This window comes from Budorcas taxicolor, chromosome 15, assembly GCF_023091745.1.
Source record: "Budorcas taxicolor isolate Tak-1 chromosome 15, Takin1.1, whole genome shotgun sequence".
Taxonomy (NCBI): domain Eukaryota; kingdom Metazoa; phylum Chordata; class Mammalia; order Artiodactyla; family Bovidae; genus Budorcas; species Budorcas taxicolor.
The window spans coordinates 78,770,641-78,794,099 of record NC_068924.1 but is presented as its reverse complement, the minus strand read 5'-3'; the positions used below and the strand labels follow the sequence as shown (position 1 = coordinate 78,794,099).

Here is a 23,459-nt window from a genome sequence, read left to right as displayed (position 1 = left end):
TGGTTCTCATAGATGAAGAAGCTGAGGCTCCAAAAACTAACTTGCTAAGGGTCCTAGAACAAGCAAGTGGCAGGACTGTAGCTAATTCAGAGCCCACTTTTACCCACTCTAGGGTGGAGGTGAGGGTGGACTTGGGGAGTCTTCCTTAATGCAGTGTATGTCAGCAAAGTCATATTTCATTCAACAGTATCTACTGTTGCCTTGCCACGTGTAGAGAGCTATAGAAAAGTGTGCAGAGTGAATTAGCTAGGTCCCTGCCTTCCTTCAGTGAGGGCTTCCCAAGTGATGCTAGAGGTAAGGAATCCCAGTAAGAGATGTGGGTTCAAGCCCCTGGAGGAGGGAATGGCAACCCTCTCCAGTATCCCTGCCTGGAGAATCCCACGGACAGAGGAGCCTGGCGGGCTGCAGTCCATGGGGTCGCAAAGAGTGGGACACAACTGAATGAGCTGGCACGCACGCTGCCTTCAGTGAACAGTGTGGGGCGGGAGGGGAGGCGTGGAGAGGTGGACAGACCTGTGAAGGGTGGTGGGATAGGTGAGGCCCGCCTTCTCAGACGAAGAGAAGGGTCAAAAACTCAATCCTCATGCGTGCTCGCTAGACTGTCAGGTTTACAAAGCGAGGAGCGTCTCGTGAAAAACCAGGGCTTCGGCTTCTTTTGAAAGGTTAGAAGAGCTGACACGTCCGCCTCCTTTCCTGTGCGGCTGGGGTCTGCTGGAGGATGGGCAGGGCTTCTGCCGCCCAGCGAGCCTTCCCGCGCCCGTGTCTCCCCTCCTCGGCAGCTGCTTGCCCTGGAGGCCTTTGCGCTGCACCGTGCGCTCCCTGGGTTTTCAGCCGAGCCGGACACTGGATGAGAAAACACATCGTCCTGTCCGGGAGCGGGCGGTCTCCAAGGTGGCTCCTAACCAGCCACCCACTCTGCTCACGGCTGTTCACCCCCTGTATGATCTCCTTCCACTGTGCACCCAACCTCCAGAGAGGCTTTCGATTGTTGGATTTGTTTTTTCCTTTTTTAAACTTTTTATTTTGCATTGGAGTATAGCTGATTAAGAATCCGCCTGCCTATGCAGGAGATGTGAGTTTGATCCCTGGATTGGGAAGATCCCCTGGAGAAGGACATGGCAACCCACTCCAGCCTTCTTGCCTGGGAAATCCCATGGACAGAGGAGCCTGGTGGGCTGCAGTCCATGGGGTTGCAAAAGAACCAGATGTGGTTTAGCAACTGAGCAACATAGCTGGTTAACAGTATGCGAATTTCAGTGAACGGCAAAGGGGCTTAGCCCTACATATACACGTACCCATTCTCCCCTAAATACCCCTCCCGTCCAGGCTGCCGCATAACACTGGGCGGAGTTCCACCGCTGCACAGTAGGTCCTTATTGCTCATCCGTTTTAAACACAGTGTTCACTCCTCCTGGTAGAGGCTTGCATCTGTCGAGCAGAACACAGCGAAGGTGATGAAAACTGCGTCCAAGGTCCAGGCACGAAAGATCGTAATGGCCGTCCTTGTAGAGTTCCTCTCGCCCCCCGCCCTCCTCTCTGTCCTCCCCTTCTCCTCTTGCTTGCAAACCCTCAGGAGGCGAGCTTCCATGTTGTCAGCTGCCCTAGGAAGAGACTCGCATGGTGGGGACCTCGGGGCAGCCTCCAGCGCACAGTCAGCGCGGAACTGAATCCTGCCAGCACCCGCCCGAGTGAGCTGGGATGCAGATCCTTCCCCAGTCGAGCTGTCGGATGACGGCGGCCCTGGCTGGCACTTTGCAGCCCTGTGAGAGCCCCTGAAGCAGAGGACAGAATGGACCTGCACCCTGACTCCCAGCCTAGAGAAGCTGAGATAATAAAGGCCGCTTTAAGCCATTATTTTCTGGGGTCATTTGTTACACAGCAAGAGTTAACAACCACTAATAGTTCTCACAACCGTTAATGGTTGTCAGAGAATATGCTCGGTCATTCTACACCTACACCTGGAAGGACTGAGGCACCATTCCAGGCATTTGGGGTACACCACGGAACAGGACAGATAAAGATCCTTGCCAACCTGGAGTTTACATTCTAGGGCAATGGTTTTACATAGACGTCATGCTGCCGTCTATGGGGTCACACAGAGTCGGACACGACCAAAGCGACTTAGCAGCAGCAGCATGCTATTTTGAAGGAAAGAAGGGAGAAAGTTCTTAACCTTTCAGCTCTTGGAGCACTCTGAAACTCCCAACAAAAGCCACAGACTGGTTCTTCGGAAAATTGTATGCACACGTGGAGTTTCTTATGCAATTTCAGGAAGTTTCATACAAATTCTTGTGGGCTGACCTGAGGGAAATCTCGTGACAAGCATCAGTTTGAATGCTGGGGCAAAGAGAAGCAAGACAGAAATTAAAGTATCTGGGGAGAGACAGATATTAAAATCAGCCACTTTAAAAAAGTAATTGAGCTGCACCAGGTCTTAGCTGCAACACGCAGGATCTTTCCCTCGCGGTGTGTAGAGTCCTGCTGGCATCCTGTGGGGTCTAGTTCCCTGACCAGGGATTGAACCCTGGGCCCCCTGCGTTGGAAGCGTGGAGTCTTAGCCATTGGCCCATTATCAGAGCAGTTCCATAAAATCTGTTCCTCTTATAATTGTGAGGAGTGCTACGTAAAGGGATGAGCCCCCCACCCCAGGTCCGAGTGCTCAGAGAAGACGGTCACCCTGAAAGCGACACGGGTGAGAGACACCTGAAGGTTGGGTAGGAATTTGCCGGGGGTACGGGGGGTGGGGGAGGGGGGTGGTTTCTGTGCTAAGTGGCAGGTTAGTGTTAGTGGTGGGGGCGGTGGGCGCTGGTCCCTGCCCGCCAGCCCACACAGCCCATCAGAAGAGACATGCACTGTGATAAGATGTGTCAAAGGGCGGCTCAGATATCTCATGAGTCATATAGCAGAGGGACTTATTGTTGGAGTCAAAGAGCCTTCCTGTAGGAAGTGATGGTTAAGTCAAAGTCTGGAGGATCAGTAGATAGACCAGGTGGGAGAACACAGGGTGTTGACGGATGACAGGTCACCCAGGTGCAAACACAGAGAGGGGAGGTGGCAGAGGGGGAAGGGGGCGGCAGGAGGGCCCAGATGGGCCAGGGGGCGCTGCTGGGAGCCTGGACGCTTGCTCAACAGGCGCGGGAAACCACCACGGGGAACGGCCTGTAATTCTCCCTGGAGGGCGGACTTGCATGTATGAGTGGCAGGAATCCGGAAGGCCAGGGTGAAAAGGCTGCAGGAGTCCAGGTCACATCTGATGAGACCCAGGCTTGCGGGACAGTAGTCGATGGAGAAGAGATCTCTCTCTCTTTTTTAAAAAACATTTTGGCCATGTCACTCATGACCAAGGAGCGCGCCCACGCCCCTGCAGTGGAAGTGCGCGGTCTTAGCCACTGGACTGCCGGAAGTCAAGCGCCAGAGATGGAACCACAGGCTCACCTGTGGAAGGCGGAGCTGGGAGCAGAGACCAGATAACTCCAGTTTGGGCTTAAACCACTGTGCAAGGTGGCGCTTTTACAGACCCAGGTAGCAAGGGAGGAAGAGCGAGGGAGCGGGGAGGAGGGTCACTTTCCGTCGTCACTGAGCACTCATCGTCTGTACAGCTGGCCTGTCTTTCCTTTCCAGCTGCACCCTGTCACCACAGCCCACCTCCGTCTGCGCGCGCTTCGGTCCGGGCGCACCGTCAGCTCCCGCAGTGGCCCGGGCGTCCTCCTCGGCGCTGCGTCCTCCTCTTGCTCTTGTTCAGTCGCTCAGTCGCGTCTGACTCTTCGCGACCCCACGGACTGTAGCCCGCCCCAGGCTCCTCTGTCCTTGGGATTCTCCAGGCAAGCATACTGGAGTGGGTTGCCATTTCCTTCTCCAGGGGAATCTTCCCAACCCGGGGGTCCAACCCGCGTCTCCTGCATTGGCACGTGGCTTCTTCACCGCTGAGCCGCCTGGGAGGCCGGTCCTCCCTTTCGGCGCTGCTAAATCAGACGCGGGAAGTCCGCTGCAGTCCGATCTTGGCGCCGCAGCCGCTTCGGGGACTCCGTGCTGCCCTCTGGTCCGGATCACCGCCCCTCCCGGGTGACTCGCGGCAGCACAGAGCCTCTGCCCCGCGTGGCGCTTCCTCAGATGCAATTGCGCTTGCTGTGTGATAACTGGGGGGCTTCCCTGGTGGCTCAGAGGTTAGAGCGTCTGCCCGCAATGCGGGAGACCTCGGTTTGACCCCTGGGTCGGGAAGATCCCTTGGAGAAGGAAATGGCAACCCACTCCAGTATGCTTGCCTGGAGAATCCCATGGACAGAGGAGCCTGGTGGGCTACAGTCCACGGGGACACAGTCGGACCCGACCGAGAGAGTAATCCAACGTGATAATTGAATCCTCCATGCCTCCCCTCCACGGGACTTTGTGTTCTCTGAAGAGAGTCTCTGTGTCTTATTCACCCTCCAATTCCCTAGTGCCTGATGCTTGTGAAAGTATTAAAAAAAAAACCATTATTTTAAACTGAGACTTAATTCACATGATGAGAAAACCCACTCTTTTGAAGGCTTCAGTTCAGCAAATGTTAGTACATTCACAAAGCTCTACAATCATCACCGCTATTTAATCGCACGTTTTCTTCACCCTCCTCCCATTTCTCCCTCCCCTTGTTGTTACTTTCAGTCGTTGTTGGTTTTTGACGGCTAACCTTCAGTCTCCATGTATCTGCCCGTTTTCCACATTTCGGATGCGCGCAGTCCTACAGTATGTGATGTCTTGCATCTGGCTTCTTCCCTTCAGCGTGATGTTTTCAACTTTCGTCCATGTGGTAGCATATATCGGGACATTTTTATGACCAAGAATAATACGTTGAACATTACTTACGCATTTTTTATTTTAGTTTAGTTTTGGTCACCATGCAGGGCTTGTGGGATCTTAGTTCCCCAACCAAGGATCAAACCCAGGCCCTCAGCAAGGCGTGTGGTAACCACTGAACCCCCAGGGATTCCTGTGACACACATTTTTATTTGTCCATTTATTCCTGGACAACTGAGTAGTTTGCATTTCTTGGCTTTTATGGATAACAGGGCTATGAACATTTGTGTCTAAGTTTTTGTGTCCACATAATGGTTTTGGGTTCTAAAATCACTACAGATGGTGATTGCAGTCATGAAATTAAAAGAAGCTTACTCCTTGGAAGAAAAGCTATGACCAACCTAGACAGCATATTAAAAAGCAGAGACATTACTTTGTCAACAAAGGCCCGTCTAGTCAAAGCTATGGTTTTTCCAGTAGTCATGTATGGATGTGAGAGTTGGACAATAAAGAAAGCTGAGAGCCAAAGAATTGATGCTTTTGAACTATGGTGTTGGAGAAACTCTTGAGAGTCTCTTGGACTGCAAAGAGATCCAACCAGTCCATCCTAAAGGAAATCAGTCCTGAGTGTTCACTGGAAGGACTGACGTTGAAGCTGAAAGTCCAATACTTTGGCCACCTGATGGGAAGAACTGACTCATTGGAAAAGTCCCTGAGGCTGGGAAAGAGTAAAGGCAGGAGGAGAAGTGGATGACAAAGGATGAGATGGTTGGATGGTATCACCAACTGGATGGACATGAGTTTGAGTAAACTCCAGGAGTTGGTGATAGGGAGGCCTGGTGTGCTGCAGTCCACGGGGTCACAAAGAGTCAGACACGACTGAGCGACTGAACTGAAGTGAATGTTCTCAGTTCTCTGCAGTATATACCTAAGAGAGGAAATGCTGGGTTTCAGCGCTGACTCTGGAATTACTTGATGCTTGGCCAAGCCGTTTTTCCGAAGTCGCTGCACCGTTTTATTTACATTCCTCGTGCAAAGGTTGACCGTGACTATTTGTGGGGCTGAATAAATCATCTCTCCGCTGTGAGCTGGAGACTGTTACCTCCTGGAAGAGGGAGGCTTGGCACTGCGAGTGCCTCGGGCAGATCCGCACACATGACCAGCTGCAGGGCGAGAAGGGGAGCCAGGCTGCGACCAGGAATGCAGTCCTGACACCCCAGGGGGAGGCTGGTGGGCCAGCAGCTCACAGGACACGCAAGGCAACAGCCCAGTTGTCCTCCGCTCTGGGTCAGAGTCTAGACGGGGGTTACTATGGGGGCGGGTGAACCCTATGACTCTGATACGGGGGTGAGTCTCTGGTCTCTTCTCTGAGACTTTCCAGGGGGTCCCCGTGGTTAAGACTCCAGGTTTCCACTGCAGGGGCCGAGGGTTAATTCCTGGTCTGGGAACTAGGACCCTACCTGCCATTATCATGTGCCCCTGCTGCTGCTGCTGCTGCTGAGTCGCTTCAGTCGTGTCCAACCCTGTGCGACCCCATGGACTGCAGCCGACCGGGCTCCCCCGTCCCTGGGATTCTCCAGGCAAGAACACTGGAGTGGGGTGCCATTTCCTTCTCCAGTGCATGAAAGTGAAAAGTGAAAGTGAAGCTGCTCAGTCGTGCCAAGTCTTAGCGACCCCATGGACTGTGGCCCACCAGGCTCTTCCGCCCATGGGATTCTCCAGGCAACAGCACTGGAGTGGGTGCCGCTGCCTTAAAGTCCCTCTCTTTTCAAACTGTAGTTACCGATTTGTGGCTGCACTGGGTCTCCACGGCTGTGAGCGGGCCTTCTCCGGCTGAGGCGAGCAGCGGCTACTCCCCGGCTGTGTAAGGGCTTCTCGTCGCACTGGCCCCTCTTGTCTCAGAGCAGCGGCTCTGGGCATGCGGGCTTCAGCAGCTGTGGCCCAAGGGCCTAGTTCCTCCTTGGCAAGAGGGGTCTTCCCGGACCAGCGATCGGACCTGTGTCTCCCGTGTGGGCAGGCAGGATCTCGACCCCTGGACCACCAGAGGAGCCCTATTTTTTAAATTATTATTCTCTGAACCATCACAGTGGCTTCTTACCTGTTCTCAAGTCCCTCTTCTTTCCACTCCTTAAACACAGAAACCCGACCGTATCTATCTCCTTCCTTAAAAAACATACAAACTAAACTAAAAGCAAACAGAATCTGGGCGTTCCCATCACCTAGCTCACAAAGTAAGACTTCTCACAAGAGAAGACTGCACACGGACCTCACCAGATGGGCCACACCGAAATCAGACTGATTATATTATTTGCAGCCAAAGATGGAGAAGCTCTATACAGGCAGGAAAAACAAGACCGGGAGCTGACTGTGGCTCAGATCATGAACTCCTTATTACCAAATTCAGACTTAAATCGAAAAAAGTAGGGAAAACCACTAGACCATTCAGGTATGACCTAAATCAAATCCCTTATGATTATACAGTGGAAGTGAGAAATAGATTCAAGGGATTAGATCTGATAACATGCCTGAAGAACTATGGACGGAGGTTCATGACATTATATAGGAGACAGGGAGCAAGACCATCCCCAAGAAAAAGAAATGCAAAAAGGTGAAATGGTTGTCTGAGGAGGCCTCAAATAGCTATGAAAAGAACAGATGAGAAAGGCAAAGGAGAAAAGGAAAGATACACCAATTTGAATGCAAAGTTCCAAAGAATAACAAGGAGAGATAAGAAAGCCTTCCTCAGCGATCAGTGCAAAGAAATAGAGGAAAACAATAGAATGGGAAACATCTCTTCAAAAAATTAGAGATACTAAGAGAACATTTCATGCAAAGATGAGCACAAAAAAGGACAAAAATGGTATGAAGCAGAAGAGATTAAGAAGAGATGGCAAGAATGCACGGAAGAACTGTACAAAAAAGATCTTCATTACCCAGATAATCACGATGGTGTGATCACTCACCTAGAGCCAGACATCCTGGAATGTGAAGTCAAGTGGGCCTTAGGAAGCAACACTATGAACAAAGCTAGTGGAAGGGATGGAATTCCAGTTGAGCTATTTCAAATCCTGAAAGGTGATGCTGTTAAAGTGCTGCACTCAATATGCCAGCAAATTTGGAAAACTCAGCAGTGGCCACAGGACTGGAAAAGGTCAGTTTTCATTCCAATCCCAAAGAAAGGGAATGCCAAAGAATGTTCAAACTACCGCACAATTGCACTCATCTCACATGCTAGTAAAGTAATGCTCAAAATTCTCCAAGCCAGGCTTCAACAGTACATGAACCGGGAACTTCCAGATGTTCAAGCTGGTTTTAGAAAAGGCAGAGGAACCAGAGATCAAATTGCCAACATCCACTGGATCATCGAAAAAGCAAGAGAGTTCCAGAAAACATCTATTTCTGCTTTATTGACTATGCCAAAGCCTTTGTGTGGATCATAACAAACTGTGGAGAATTTTCAAGAGATGGGAATACCAGACCACCTGACCTGCCTCTTGAGAAATCTGTATGCAGGTCAAGAGGCCACAGTGAGAACTGGACATGGAACAACAGTCCGGTTCCAGATAGGAAAAGGAGTACGTTAAGGCTGTATATTGTCACCCTGCTTATTTAACTTATATGTAGAGTACATCATGAGAAACGCTGGGCTGGAGGAAGCACAAGCTGGAATCAAGATTGCCAGGAGAAATATCAGTAACCTCAGATATGCAGATGACACCACCCTTATGACACCCTTATGGTGAAGAAGAACTAAAGAGCCTGTTGATGAAAGTGAAAGAGGAGAGTGAAAAAGTTGGCTTAAAGCTCAACATTCAGAAAACGAAGATCATGGCATCCAGTCCCATCACTTCATGGCAAATAGATGCAGAAACAGTGGAAACAGTGGCAGACTTTATTTTGGGGGGCATCAAAATCACTGCAGATGGTGACTGCAGCCATGAAATTAAGACTCTTGCCCCTTGGAAGAAAAGTTATGACCAACCTAGAAAGCATGTTAAAAAGCAGAGACGTTACTTCACCAACAAAGGTCCATCTAGTCGAAGCTATGGTTTTTCCAGTAGTCACGTATGGATGTGAGAGTTGGACTATAAAGAAAGCTGGGCACCGAAATATTGGTGCTTTTGAACTGTGATGTTGAAGAAGACTCTTGAGAGTCGCTTGGACTGCAAGGAGATCCAACCAGTCCATCCTAAAGGAAATCAGTCCTGAATATTCATTGGAAAGACTGATGCTGAAGCTGAAACTCCAATACTTTGGCCACCTGATTCGATGAACTGGCTAATTGGAAAAGCCCCTGATGCTGGGAAAGACTGAAGGCAGGAGGAGAAGGGGATGACAGAGGATGAGATGGTTGGATGGCATCACCAACTGGATGGACATGAATCTGAGTGAACTCCGGGAGTTGCTGATGGACAGGGAGGCCTGGCGTGCTGCAGTCCTTGAAGTCGCAAAAGAGTCAGACACGACTGAGCGACTGAACTGAACTGAACTGACTGATTTCACAAAGTGGGAAATTCTTGGCCTGGCAGAGGTCCTTCTAAACTGACCCCAGCCATCCTCTCCAGCTCCCTTTCTCACTCTGCTCTTCCTGTTATTGGACAGACATTTACCAGCGGCTGTTATAGGTCAGGTCCTGGGATGGGTTGTAGGCATAATACAAACCAGCCACAACGTGGTTCCCACTGTGCCTGCCCTCCAGGGACTTCTAGCTCCTGGGGAGGGAGCAGGCAAGATACTGCTGATTCTAGATCAGGGTGGGCATTTCATCTCAGGAAAGAATAGCATTGAGCAGGCCAGTGGGGGGTGGGGGAGCACCTCTAACCCAGCCTAGGAGATCAGAGCTTCCAGCCAAAAGGGGAAACTGGAGAAGAGTTGCGAAGGAGGACATGAAGGAGGGAATCTGTCTTTCCCACAAGAAGGAATCGCAGGCGCAAAGGGAAGGCGATGTGGAAGCAGCAGCTTCACACTTCATTCCACAGGTTCTTCCCGAGTGCTCTTAGCTGCCAGGGGTTGTTCTGGCGCTGGAGACACCGCAGTGAACACAGCAGACCAGACCCTCGTCCCCACACAGCCGACGGGTCTCCATACAGCTGACAGGTCCCCACGCAGCCAATGGGTCTCCACACAGCTGACGGGTCCCCGCACAGCCAACAGGTCTCCACACAACCGACGGGTCCCCACGCAGCCGACGGGTCCCCACGCAGCCGACGGGTCCCCGCGCAGCCGACGGGTCCCCGCGCAGCCGACGGGTCCCTGCGCAGCCGACGGGTCCCCACGCAGCTGACAGGTCCCCAGGTGAAAAGATGCAAATATGGGCTGGAGAGAAAGGCAAGCATTAACAGCCACAGGGGAGCCGTGGACCCCCCGAGTCTGTGGAGCTGGGTCCACAAAACCCCTGGAATTTGCATGTAGATGTGTGTGTCTGTGTGTTCACACAGGCCTGTTCACAGGGAGTGGTCTCATAACATTTTATTACTTTCTCGAAGCGACCTGTCCAGGACCACCTTGGGTCACGGGGTCCTTATTCTAGAGCCCCTGGTGCGAAGCTAAGGAGTTTGACCTTGATCTGGAAGTTCTGGGAGCCAGTCGTGCGTTTTGAGAGGCAAAACCCTCAGTGCCTGACACCCACTGCACCCCTGCCACAGAGAAGTCCTGGCGCCTCTCCAGCTGCTAAGCTTCTGCTTTCGCTGTTTCCTCCCGACCTGGAGGTATGGGAAGGACCACCCTTCAAAGCCAGCCAGCCCTGACTTTCCATCCCGTTTAGACCTACTGTTTTCCAGCTGCTAGCCCCCAGGCCTGCCCCTCTGTGACAAGCTCCGAGGTTTAAATGAGCCTGTGATGTTTTGAGGATTTAATGGTAACTTTTGCTTGGAAAAATATGGGCTTCCCTGGAGGCTCAGACAGTAAAGAGTCTTTCTGCAATGTGGTAGACCCTGGTTTGATCCCTGGGTCAGGAAGACCCCCTGGAGAAGGGAAGAGATACCCACTCCAGTATCCTTACCTGGAGAATCCCATGGACAGAGGAGCCTGGAGGGCTACAGTCCATCGGGTCGCAAAGAGTTGGACACGACTGAGCAACCGACAAACACTTTGCCGGGAAAGTGCCCAGCATACGTTAGCCACTCAGCAAATGTGAGTTCCTCTCATGGCGAAGTGGCTCAGCTGTTCAGAGAGTCCTTCTTGTCTGGGGCCTGGAATGTCCTGGGCAGTTGCTCACACGGCCAAAGAGCTTTGCGAACAGCATCAACATCACTCTTCAGACACCGCAATAAACTCACACCTGTACTGATGGGCCCTCACCCTCGTCCCGTGAGTCCACACCACAGTTCACCCTCTGTTTTACAGAGGAGGAAACTGATGCTCAGGGAGGTCCAGGGACTGTCTGGAGGGCTCCCCTCACCACATCTTCTATAATAATAATGACAGTGGCACCAGTAACAGCCGCAGTGAAGTCTGATTATGCTTGCTTTGTGCCAAGAGCTGCCGCGACGAGCATTTTGCCTGCCTCAGAACCCCCAATTCCAGCCCCCAGCTCTCCAGCAGTCCTCCCATAGGTACCACTGTAAGGTAGGTGCTGTTGTTACCACAACTTAGAGAAGGAAAGGGAGGTTCAGAGAGGCCAAGCAACTGGCTCAAGGTAGCCCGGGGCAGTGTTCACGTCCACTCTCAGAGCTCAATCTGACTACCTCTGCAAGGAAATCCGTGTCACTCTGTCTCTCTCGGAAAACTCCGCTCCCCAACTGCACAGTTCAAAACCCCACCCGCCCCCGCCCCCGCCCCCGCCCCGCCCCCGCCCCGCCCCCGCCCCGCCCCCGCGCCGGGATCGCGGTCAGCGCGCTCCAGCCGAGTTGTTCTTTGATGTGGCCGAGGATGCAGAGAGGGCTGCCTGGTTCTCCTGGGGGGCCGGGGCAGAGGCTAGGGGCAGGGAGATGGGTGGACCTTTTAGGCGCAGGGCCGTGTGCCGGGGAGGGTGTCTGGGTGTTCGGGATCGAGTCACGTGCTGGTGAAACTCGACCTAGGGGCAGGCTTTGGGCAGGGAACCCCCGCCCCCAGCTCGGGGCGCAGCCCCGGACGGGCGTCAATGCAGCTGTTGGCTCGTTCGTCGATTCACCTCGTCCTAGCCTCGCCGCGCGGACTGGGAGCCGCCCGGAGGCGTCGTGTCCCCCGACCTCCTCCAATGGAACAGGGGCGGTGAGAGCCCCAGGCGGAACCTCCGAGGCCGCCAGCGCCGGGACGGTCCCGAGCTGGGCCCGCCGGACGCCGGGCACCGGACACCAGACGCCGACGGGTCCGCGGCCACGCGAGGCGCGTCTGCCCGTGTCAGAGGTGAGCGGCCGGCGGGGCTGGGCTGGGGGGTCCCCGAGCGCCGGGGGTCCCCGGGTGGCTCCTGCCGGTTCTTCCAGGCGCCCCAAGAAACCCTGTCACCTGAGCGCGCGGCTCCCGCCCCTTCGGTCTGGCCCTCTGCGCCCTCTCCGGCGGCCCTCCCTCCGCTCTGAGCCACACTCGCGTCGGAGGCCGTGCGGACCTGCGGACGCGCCCGAAGGCCCAGGCCCATTTCACAGATGGGAATACTGAGGCTCCCGGGGGCAGGCACTCGCGCCTCTCCACGCCCCCACTGGGCCGGGCTCTTGCGGCCCGGCCCGCCCCTCTCCCCTGCGATTTCCTCGGGCTCTCCTTCCCCCAGTCCCGGCCGCTCTCCGCCCCGGCGCCGCCCGCGTGCTGTCCCCTCCCGCGGCGGCGGCCGTGCCCGAGGCTGGGGCGGGGGCAGGGCGGGGGGAGCGCGGGCGGCTGGTCTGCCTCTGGTAAACACGCCCGCCCGCCAGCCCCTCCGCCGCCCAGGCCCTTATTGAGTCAGCGGCCGCCGGACTTCCTGCGGGAACCCGAGCCCCCTCCCCGGACAGGAGAGGACGGGCGGGCGCCTCGGGTGAGCGGGGGGCGCAGGGGGCGCGGAGGGCCCGCCTGGGGTGCCTTCCACGTGGCAGCTGCCGGCCGGGAGCGAGAGCCCGCGGGCACTTGGGTCGCCCGGCGCGGGAAGGGGCAGGGCCCGCGGGAGCCCGGCCCCGGGGGAGAGGAGTGGTCTCCCCGGGGCCACGGGAAGACGGAGGGAGGCAGGGGGGTGTCCAGGGGCTGCCATCGGACTTCCCCTTCCTCATCCTGCTCGCCTCGGGGGTTCCTTCCTGGAGCTGGAGGCTGGCTGGCGGCCGGCGGCGGCTTCAGAGCGCGCCCTGCCCCTGGCTGACCTCTGGGGACTCCGGGAAGCGCGGGTTTGGACGCCCGGAGCCGGGCACCGCGTGCCTGGGCCTCGGTGGAGAAGCCTGGAGGCGCGCCAGGACTCCGTGGCGCGCAGACAGGACCTTTCGGTCCCTGATAGTGACCCGGGGGGCGGGGGGGACCCCAGCGCCTTCGGCGCTGCCCGTGCGCCCAGAGCCAGCCCAGCGGGACCCGCTGGGAAGCCCAGGACGCGATGGGGGCCACCGTGAAGGGCGTCCCCTCGTAGCGGGCGGGCTCAAGGGGGATCTCTAGAGCCCCCACGATAAAGAGTGCTTCTCGGGGTCCCCTGGGTGCTTGGCTCAGTCCCCTGTGCCCCGGCAGGCTGGCCACCGGGATGGCCCCCACGCTGGAGCAGGCGTACCGGCGGCGCTGGTGGATGGCGTGCACCGCGGTGCTGGAGAACCTCTTCTTCTCTGCCGTGCTCCTGGGCTGGAGCTCCCTGCTGATCATGCTCAAGAACGAGGGCTTCTACTCCAGCGTGTGCTCAGGTACCCCGAGGAGGGACCAGCGGGGCGGCACACGGGGAGGGGGTGGGGGGGGCGCCGTTGGAGGCTGGAGACCGAGCTCCCCCAGGGGCTTGGGCACCCCCACATCCCCTCCAAACTTTCTCTAGAGAAGAACCCACTAACCGAATTCCCTTTGCACTGAAACCCAAGCGTCCTGCCGGCAGCCAGGTTCTGGGTGGGAGCCTTTGGCAATCTCAGGCCTAGGGCAAGAGGCGCTGCAGCTGCTAGCTGAGTGAGGGTTTTCTTGCTGGGGCTATTGTCAGGCTGAAGGAGGCAAAGGTGGGTCTTCAAGCTGGATTTGATCGTCAAGGTGGTGGGGGGGGGGTTGGTGTGCCTCCTTTTCCAGGCCCTTGGAGGCCTCAAGTCACCTCTTATACAAAGTTAGTAGCCTCATTTCCTCTAGGGCCCCAGCTCATGGGGATCTCTGTTTCCCATTTTGGTCACCTGGGCTTTGTATGAGGGGCCCTGAAGGCTGGAGTGACAATTCTAGCAATCTTGGGAACCCTGGCTGTCTTCAAGTGCCCAGAGACAAGGAGTTGCCCCACCTGCTGCCTGGGAGTTGAGTTTCTCCTCCCGTCTGACACGGGGATCTTTCTTTTTTGGGAAGGAGGGCGCTGAGCTGACAGGCTCAGCCCAAGGAGCTGGAGGGATGTGGATGGAGTTTGGCCGTGGCCTGCTTATCCTCTTCCTCCAAATGCCTGGCTGAGGAACTGGCTTTGGAAGAGGGCCAGCTTGGGTTAGAATCCCAGGAGCTGGCTGACATTGGCAAGGTCTCTAAAGCGCTGAGCGCTTCCTGGGTGGCACTAGTGGTCAAGAGCCCGCCTGCCAATGCAGGACACATAAGAGGCGAGGGTTTGATACCTGGTTGGGAAGATCCCCTGGAGGAGGGCATGGCGACCCACTCCAGTATTCTTGCCTGGAGAATCCCGAGGACAGAGGAGCTTGGCGGGCCACAGTCCATGGGGTCGCATAGAGTCGGGCATGACTGTAGAGAGCACGAACACAGGCTAAACCATTGAGCTTTAGACGCCTGCTCTGCAAAGTGGAAGAAGGGCAGTGTCTATGCAGTGAGAGGGAACAGTACGTGATCCGTGTGAGTGTCCTTCCTGGCTTCTTGCAGCTCCTGACTCTGGTCCCTGCAGCCTGCCTTGGCTGTGAGAGAAAACCGTTGCCTTCGTGGGGGTGGAGCTGGGGCTCCCTTGATTTCTGCACCCTCTCAGCTCCAACCCCCTGCCCGACTAATCCGTAAGCAGCAGGTTGGGTGCAGGATGCGTGGGCGTGCACAGCCTGATGGGGGCCTGAGGAAGTGGGGATTCAAGCTGGCAGCTGGTTAGGAGGGGCGGGCTGGGTCAGGAGGCGCTGGCTTGGGGTGGCGTGCTGGACATCCTAGGGTGGCTGGGAGAATCAGGCAGAGGGCCGGGGCATCCCTGTGCCAGGGGAGACTAGGAGTCCCCGTCTGTGCTGAGCTGTTTGCCCTGGATACCGGGGAGACCTGCCCTTTGCTGCCTCCTGGCCTTAATGCCTGTCTCTGCCTGTCCAGTGGCTTCTTCCAGCCCTCTGCACGTGTTTTTTTTTTTTTTTTAATCAACTTTATTGAAGATTAATTTATATCAAACATTCTGATGAGGTTGGACAAATTTACGCACGTTAGGAACCATCACCATATTCAATATTTAGAATATTTCTGTCACCTGCAAAACTCCTTCCCTTTTGCTGCCCATTGTCCAGCAAAAATATGGATAGAGGTTGATTAAGATAGAAGTCTCATAGCTTACAATTCACCCAGTGAAAGTACACAAGTTGGGGCTTCCTGGGTGGCCCAGTGGTTAAGAATCCATCTACCAATGCAGGGGACATAGGTTCCATCCTTGGTCCAGGAAGATCCTGCATACCGTAGGGCAGATGAGCCCGCAGGCTGCAGCTGCTGAAGCCCGCACACTCTAGAGCCTCTGCTCCCCAGAAGAGAAGCCACCGCAGAGAGAAGCCTGCACGGCCGCCAGAGCAGCCCCTGTCCACCGCAGCCAGAGTAGCCCCTGTCCACCGCAGCCAGAGCAGCCCCTGTCCACCGCAGCCAGAGGAGGCCCCTGTCCACCGCAGCCAGAGCAGCCCCTGTCCACCGCAGCCAGAGGAGGCCCTGTCCACCGCGTCCAGAGCAGCCCCTGTCCACCGCAGCCAGAGCAGCCCCTGTCCACCGCAGCCAGAGTAGCCCCTGTCCACCGCAGCCAGAGGAGGCCCCTGTCCACCGCAGCCAGAGCAGGCCCCTGTCCACCGCAGCCAGAGCAGCCCCTGTCCACCGCAGCCAGAGGAGGCCCCTGTCCACCGCAGCCAGAGGAGGCCCCTGTCCACCGCAGCCAGAGCAGGCCCCTGTCCACCGCAGCCAGAGCAGGCCCCTGTCCACCGCAGCCAGAGGAGGCCCCTGTCCACCGCAGCCAGAGCAGGCCCCTGTCCACCGCGTCCAGAGCAGCCCCTGTCCACCGCAGCCAGAGGAGGCCCTGTCCACCGCGTCCAGAGCAGCCCCTGTCCACTGCAGCCAGAGGAGGCCCGCGTGCAGCCGCGAGGACCCAGCATGGCCAGGAGAGGAAAAGGATGCACGTTAGTGGTTTCTAATTTATTCGGAGCTGCTCCAGCATCGCCGCAACCACTCTCGGATATTTTCTTTGCCCCTAAAGTCGCCCTGGGCCCGACAGCAGTGCCCACTCCTCCCTGCCTCTGCTTTCACCCCCAGGACGAGGCACCCTCATCTCCGCTCCGTTGCAGGTTTGCTATGACAGACACAGACTTGCTTATTCTGAACGTTGCATGTAAATCGCATCTTACAACAGGTGATCTTGTGTTAGGGTTCATTTCAGTCCAGTTCAGTCGCTCAGTCGTGTCCGACTCTTTGCGACCCCATGAATCGCAGCACGCCAGGCCTCCCTGTCCATCACCATCTCCCGGAGTTCACTCAGACTCATGTCCATCGAGTCCGTGATGCCATCCAGCCATCTCATCCTCGGTCGTCCCCTTCTCCTCCTGCCCCCAATCCCTCCCAGCGTCAGAATCTTTTCCAATGAGTCAACTCTTCGCATGAGGTGGCCAAAATACTGGAGCTTCAGCTTTAGCATCATTCCTTCCAAAGAAATCCCAGGACTGATCTCCTTCAGAATGGACTGGTTGGATCTCCTTGCAGTCCAAGGGACTCTCAAGAGTCTTCTCCAACACCACACTTCAAAAGCATCAATTCTTCAGCGCTCAGCTTTCTTCACAGTCCAACTCTCACATCCATACATGACTACTGGAAAAACCATAGCCTTGACTAGACGGAGCTTTGTTGACAAGGTAATGTCTCTGCTTTTAAATTTGCTATCTAGGTTGGTCATAACTTTCCTTCCAAGGAGTAAGCGTCTTTTAATTTCATGGCTGCAGTCACCATCTCCAGTGATTTTGGAGCCCCCCAAAATAAAGTCTGACACTGTTTCCACTGTTTCCCCATCTATTTCCCATGAAGTGATGGGACCAGATGCCATGATGTTAGTTTTCTGAATGTTGAGCTTTAAGCCAACTTTTTCGCTCTCCTCTTTCACTTTCATCAGGAGGCTTTTTAGCTCCTGTTAGCGTGATGTTTTCAAGGTTCTTTCGTGTTGGCAAAGGTATCAAGACGTGGTTCTTTTCCAAGTCCTTTGCCACCACGTTTTATTTCTCCCTACCACAGTTGCTAGACATTGGGTTGTTTCCATTTGGGGGCTGTTATGGCGATGCTCCTGTGAACACTCATGCGTAAGTCCTGGGTGGACATGTGCTTTCCTTCCGTCTGGAGTTGCTGGGCCATAGGGTAACTCTAACATTTGGGGAACTGCAGGCTGCTTGCCGTTTTCCGTTCCTATTGGCAGTGCACGAGTTCCAGCTGCTCCATATCCCAGACAATGTTTGTTATTTCTCATCTGGTTTATTGTGGACGTTGCTATCTCTCTGTGGTTTTGATGTGCATTTCCCTAGCGGCTACGGAGAAGGCAATGGCACCCCACTCCAGTGCTCTTGCCTGGAAAATCCCAGGGACAGGGGAGCCTGGTGGGCTGCCATCTATGGGGTCACACAGAGTCGGACTCGACTGAAGCGATTTAGCAGCAGCAGCGGCTGATGACGCTTGAGCATCTTTCTCATGTACTTCTCGGCCACTAATGTATCTTTTCTTGGAGACATCCATTTAGGTCCGCTCCCCATTTTTGAAGTGGGTTATATTTATTCCTGAGTTATAAGAGTTCCTTGTATTCTAGGTACAAGGCCCTTACCAGATATAGGAGCTTCCCTAGGGATGTTGCAGGGCACCGGCTCTGGGGTGTGTGGGCTCCTGGGCTTTGGAGCACGGCCTCCATAGTCACCGCGCACACCGGCCTCGGGCTCCTCGCAGGTGGGATCTTCCATGCCCAGGGATCGAACGCGTGCCTTCTGCGTTGGCAGGCAGATTCTTTACCCTTGACTCACCAGAGAAGCCCTCTTTTCACGTTCTTTATAGCGTTCTTCGGAGCACAGAACTTTTTTTTGTCTAACTGAAGTAGAGCTGATTTATAGTGCTTTGTTCTTTTCTGGTGTACAGCAAAGTGATGCAGTTTTATCGGTTAATACATACACACGCATATATATAATTATTTTTCATATTTTTTCCATGATGGCTTATTACAGGATATTCAATATATAGTTCCCTGTGCTATGCAGTAGGTCCTTGTTGTTTATCTGTTTTGTAGATAACAGTTTGTAGCTGCTAATCCCACACTCTTAATCTCTCCCTCTCCTCGCTCCCCCATTCCCCTTTGGTAACCTGAAATCTGGTTTATGGTAACCATAAATTTGGTCTGGAGCATGAAAGGTTTTAATACTGGTGAAGTCCAAGCTATCTTTTCTTTTGACATCTGTGCTTTGGTGTCATGTTTAAGAAACCATCGCCTCATCTAAGATCACAAAGATTCCCATCTGTGCTTTCTTCTAGGAGGTTTACAGTTTTAGCTGATGCATTTAGAGTTCTAAGCCAGTTGAACTTACTTTTGTGGGCGGTGTCCGGTCGCCGTCCGGTGTTCCCGGTTGCCCAGACGTGAGCGTGTGTTGGAGCCTGGTTCCTTGGGGTCACCAGCGGTGGCCAGAGTGAGCCCTGCTTGTTTCAGAACTTTATGAGCACTCTGATAAGCGGGCGCAGCAGGGCTCTCTTTCACTCAGAGGACTTCAGCCTCCAGACGTCTGGCTCCTGGGGGCTGCCACACCTGCTGCTCTGCCCAGCGCACCTGCTTTCTGCTTTCTGAAGCTTCCCTCGACAGGGTCCCAAGAACACAGACTTGGGCCGGGACTCTGCGTCCCCACTGTGAGTGGGAGGAGACAGCGTGGCTGCCGTGCTGCTCTGCGCTGCTTGGGTGACTGCAGCCAGTTACTCACCTTTCTTAATGTTGTTGTTGAATCGCTGCGTCACGTCCCCCTCTTTTTTGACCCCATGGACCGTAGCCCACCAGGCTCCTCTGTCCGTGGGATTTCCCAGGGAAGAATCCTGGAGTGGGTTGCCATTTCCTTCTCCAGGGGATCTTCCCGACCCAGGGATCGAATCCACGTCTCCTGCATCGCAGGCAGATTCTTTACTGCTGAGCCGCCCGGGAAGCCCACAAATATCTGCATTACCCTGTGTATAAAGTAGGACCGACAGTCCCTACCTCTTGAGGCTGCTGGGAAAGTGAAATGAGAGCCAGCATACACATTTCAGACGCCAGGCGTGCTTTCTTATTTTGTTCTGCGCCCAGCTCTCCCAGCATTTTCTGTGTGACCCTAGGCGAGTTCCGTAGCCTCTCTGGACCTCTACGTCTAATTCTGTACAGTGGAGTGCACAGCCCTTATCCCTCTTGCTTCAGGGAAATGACGTGAGGACCAGTGATGCTGTTTAACAGATGTTGAGTTCATTTTCAAGGCACTTATTAGCATTGGCTTTGGGGTGCCCTGACCACCCCTTTCTTTCTTCTCAGCTTTGGTGGATGGCTCACCCACCGTAGGGGCATCGCAGCTAAAGGGGCCTCTGTTACTCAGAAGGTAGGCAGAGGCGACTCAGTTGATGCCACACAACTGCATATGCCGCATAAATGCCACAATATAAACAGCAGCCGGCGCTCACCAAGCACTGACTGTTTGCTGGTGAGATCTTTAGAGCTCGCACGATGTTGTGAGGCCTCACGACAGCTCTGCGTTTGTAGCAGAGCAAGCTGGAACTTCTCTGGTGGTCCAGCGGCTCAGACTCCGTGCTTCCAAAGCAGGGAGTCTGGGTTCAACCCCTGGTCGGGGAACTAGATCTCAAATACTGCAACTAATGCTGCCGCTAAATACCTCTTATGCCACAGCTAAGACCTGGCACAGCCAGATGAAATGGAGCCTGGAGGGCTATATATAGTCCACGGGGTCCCAAAGAGTCGGACATGACTGAGCACACAAGCACAAAATAAATATTAAAAACAAAGAGGAGAAAGCTGAAGCTCAGAGATGGTAAGTAACTTGCCCCAGGTCACACAGTGAACAGATAAGGAGCAGAGTGAGTGTTCAGCCTCAGCTCGGACCCCAGAACCTTTTCCCGTGGCCTTTAGCCCAAGAGTCCTCCTGTGGGAGTCCTGTTACAGACAAGACAGCCAGCCAGAGCCCAGACCTGTGGGTGCTTGGGACTGTGGCTGTGTCAGCTGCAGGATGGTGAATCTTGGGGCTGGGGGGAGGGGTGACGGTGAGGAAGGGCTCACAGACCCGGGAGACAAAGAGAATGGGATCTTTCTGTGAGTATTGTGTGTGCGCGCAGCAGTTCATACAGCCCTCCTCTCCTACAGCTGCAACCGCTGAACCCATTTCACAGATGGGATAACAGAGCCTCAGGGTTTCAGCTGCACAGCTAGTGGAGCCAGAAGCAACCATCCCCTTCCCCAGTGTTTCCCAGACCGCTCATGTGCAGTTCACCGGCCTGATTCTACATTTCTGTGTGCCATAGGTACCATTATTTACTTCCTATTTCCTTTTACATCAGTCCACTTAAAAAGCCTCATGAAAACAAAGAAAAACAAAGTTTTAAAAGCCTCATTTTCTTTTCCTTTGTTAAATTATTTTTTGTTGGAGTATATATAGTTGCTTAACAAGGTTGTGTTAGTTTCCGATGTACAGCGAAGTGAATCAGCTATACGTAATACTAAAAAGCCTCATTTTATTCATTTACTTTTGGCCACGCTGCATGTGGGATCCTAGTTCCCCAACCAGGGATGGAACCCACACTCCCTGTGCTGGAAGAGCAGAGTTGCCACCACTGGACCACCCAGGAAGCCCCCTAAAAAAGCCTCAGTTTAGAGTGTGATGCTCTTGGAGCCTTGGGCTTGATGCTACTCACAGATGCACATCGTACATTTGTGTCTTTTTGCTGTTGTGCAGTCACCAAGTCGTGTCTGACTCTTTGTGACCTGGTAGACTGCCAGGTCTGTCCTTCGCTGTCTCCTGGAGCTTGCTCAAACTCATGTCCATCGAGTCGGTGATGCCATCCAACCATCTCATCTCTGTCGCCCCCTTCTCCCGCGCTCAGTCTTTCCCAGCATCAGGGTCTTTTCTGATGAGTCGACTCTTGGCATCAGGTTGCCGGCCTGCCTTGGGTGGCCCTGCATGGCATGGCTCGTAGCTGCCCTGAGTTACACAAGCCCCTTTCCCAGGACGAGGCTGTGATCCATGAAGGGATATGTGTTTACATATGTATACGTATGTACATGTATGTGTTTGATATACTTTCGAATAACTAATAACTATAAAAAAGATACACTTTCAAATAACTAACAACTGTGAATCAGGTACAGTTAACCCTTGAACAACACAGGTTTGAACTGCTCAGGATTGTTTTCACTAGTAAATCATACGAGGTTGCACACTTCCTGGTGGGTTGAATCTGCAGCTGCAGAAACGCAGATACGGAGGGACCCCGAGCAGGTCGGGCTGACTCAATTGCAGGCAGGTGTCCTCACAGAGGATGGGTTGAGGCCCCAGCCCCCTGTGGCTCAAGAGCCAGTGGCGCCTGTAAACCCAGCTTGAGTGCACACATGCCGTGCATACCACACTTGGGAAACAGTTTCCTCTGACTTCAGAACCCGACTCGAGCATTAACTTCCTGCATACGTTTCTTTCACCACACCTCATGCTTCACTTGGCTATAAAATGGGGGAAATTAGATTTCAGAGACCTCTCCTGTTGTAACCGACACAGACAGAGGTCTAAGAGGTCTTTGCATCCTGGGCTGGCTCCCCTCTTGGTTCAGAAGTCTGGCTTAATCTAAAACAGTGGTATAAACAAACTCATTTACAAAACAGAAATAGAGTCATATCTATAGAAAACAAACTCACCATTACCAGGGTGAAAGGGTTGGCAGGGGGTAAATTGGAGATTGGAATCGATTTATACACAATACTATATATAAAATAGATAACTAACAAGGAGCAGGGAACTCAACTCAATACTCTGTAATGACCTATATGGGAAAAGGCTAAACATAAGCGTGGATATATGTATATGTATAGCTGATTCACTTTGTTATACAGCAGAAACTAACTCAATTATACTGCCATAAAAAAGTACATTATAAAAAGAAAGGTCTGGCTTTATCCATCCAGGAGCTAGCTCCTGTGAGTCAAACTCACAAGAGGCGGACCGACTGAAACCAGAGAGTTGAATGCATTAGTGGACCTTCAGTTATTTGCTATCTACTGGGCTAGAATTCTCCGCCCATGGAAGAACACGTGTCCTTGCCAAGCACAAGCGTTGGCTTTGGAAACTTACTAAGTTGCTCTGTTTGGGAGAGAGCAGCCCAGTGGAGCAACCAGGAAGTGTTGACTTTGGAGAATGTCTTGAGCTGGAACTTGGCCTGCCTGTAAGAAGCTGTGTGACTTGCTTTGTTTCTCAGAGCTTCACCATCTATCTGTGAGGGTCACTGCACTCACTTCTTAGGGTTATGAAGATTAAATGATATACTATATGGAAAAGCCTGGCACAACGTTGATTAGCTGAGAGCTAGTGAGAGAAAGTATCATTTGATTGTGAAAGACTTAGGAGGCCTGTGTCTAATTCAGGGGCTGCAGACTCAGAGGCCTGGCAGTTAATGACAATTGGGTGTTAATATCCAGCAGGGGAATACAGCTACTAATAGTACATTAGCTTTGTGTGGTGGCGGATGGTAACTAGACATTGTCATGATCGTTCTGCAGTATATGTAAATGTCAAATTACTGTGTTGTACACGTGAAACTGATATATTATGTCAAGTATACTTCAATGAAAACCGTAATAATAATTAGGCCAATCAGGGCAGCTACAGGATGGTGAATGGTGGAGAGCTTGTAGAGAGGTGACTTAGGGAGGGCAGGCCCTGACGAGAAGGAGTGGCCGCCACTCACCTCCAGCAGTGGCCAGATCTTCTGACATGATAAAGAAAAGCCAGACTTTGGGATTTTTAGATGATAGCTCCTGATTTTAAACTGGCACCCGGGGACTTCCCTAGTTGTCCAGTGGCTCAGACGCCGCCACACCTCCAGTGCAGGGGCGTCAGGTTCAATGACTGGTCAGAGAGCTACATCCCACATGTCGTCACCAAGATCCGGTTGCCGCTAAAAGTAAATGGCACCCAATTAAAATTTGCAAGCCAAGCACAGTACCTGTAGGGTTCCTTGCTGGCCACCTCTTTGCAGCCTCTGGTCTAAATTATCCTTGCATTTCTTCCTGTGTTACCTGCTGTCCGACCACACTGCTCTCGTGTAGCAGATGTCACTGAGGTGTGTGGAGGCGGAAGGGGCAGGCGCAGAGCAGCCCAGCGGAGGAGTAGACAGTGACAATGACGATCACTAAATTACGGGGCTGGCCCGAACCCAGGGGCTTCCCAGGTGGTGCTAATGGTGACGAGCTG

The 23,459-nt window shown here is 53.7% G+C and overlaps 1 protein-coding gene across 6 annotated transcripts in view; it reads left to right on the top strand.

Annotated features, from left to right (window-relative positions):
• The first annotated feature begins 11,900 nt into the window (after positions 1-11,900).
• Positions 11,901-23,459, top strand: part of SLC43A1 (solute carrier family 43 member 1) — a 30,203-nt gene continuing 18,644 nt past the window's right edge. For 3 of the 6 annotated variants that reach the window (XM_052652304.1, XM_052652306.1, XM_052652310.1), the window contains exons 1-2: positions 12,524-12,697; positions 13,366-13,532. In XM_052652304.1, coding sequence (XP_052508264.1) covers positions 13,379-13,532 — 154 coding nt within the window. In that variant the 5' untranslated portion in view covers positions 12,524-12,697; positions 13,366-13,378. Of the gene's footprint in view, positions 12,100-12,523; positions 12,698-13,365; positions 13,533-16,575; positions 16,869-23,459 lie in introns of those variants that run through there. The other 3 variants (XM_052652305.1, XM_052652307.1, XM_052652309.1) reach the window with 3 other exon arrangements.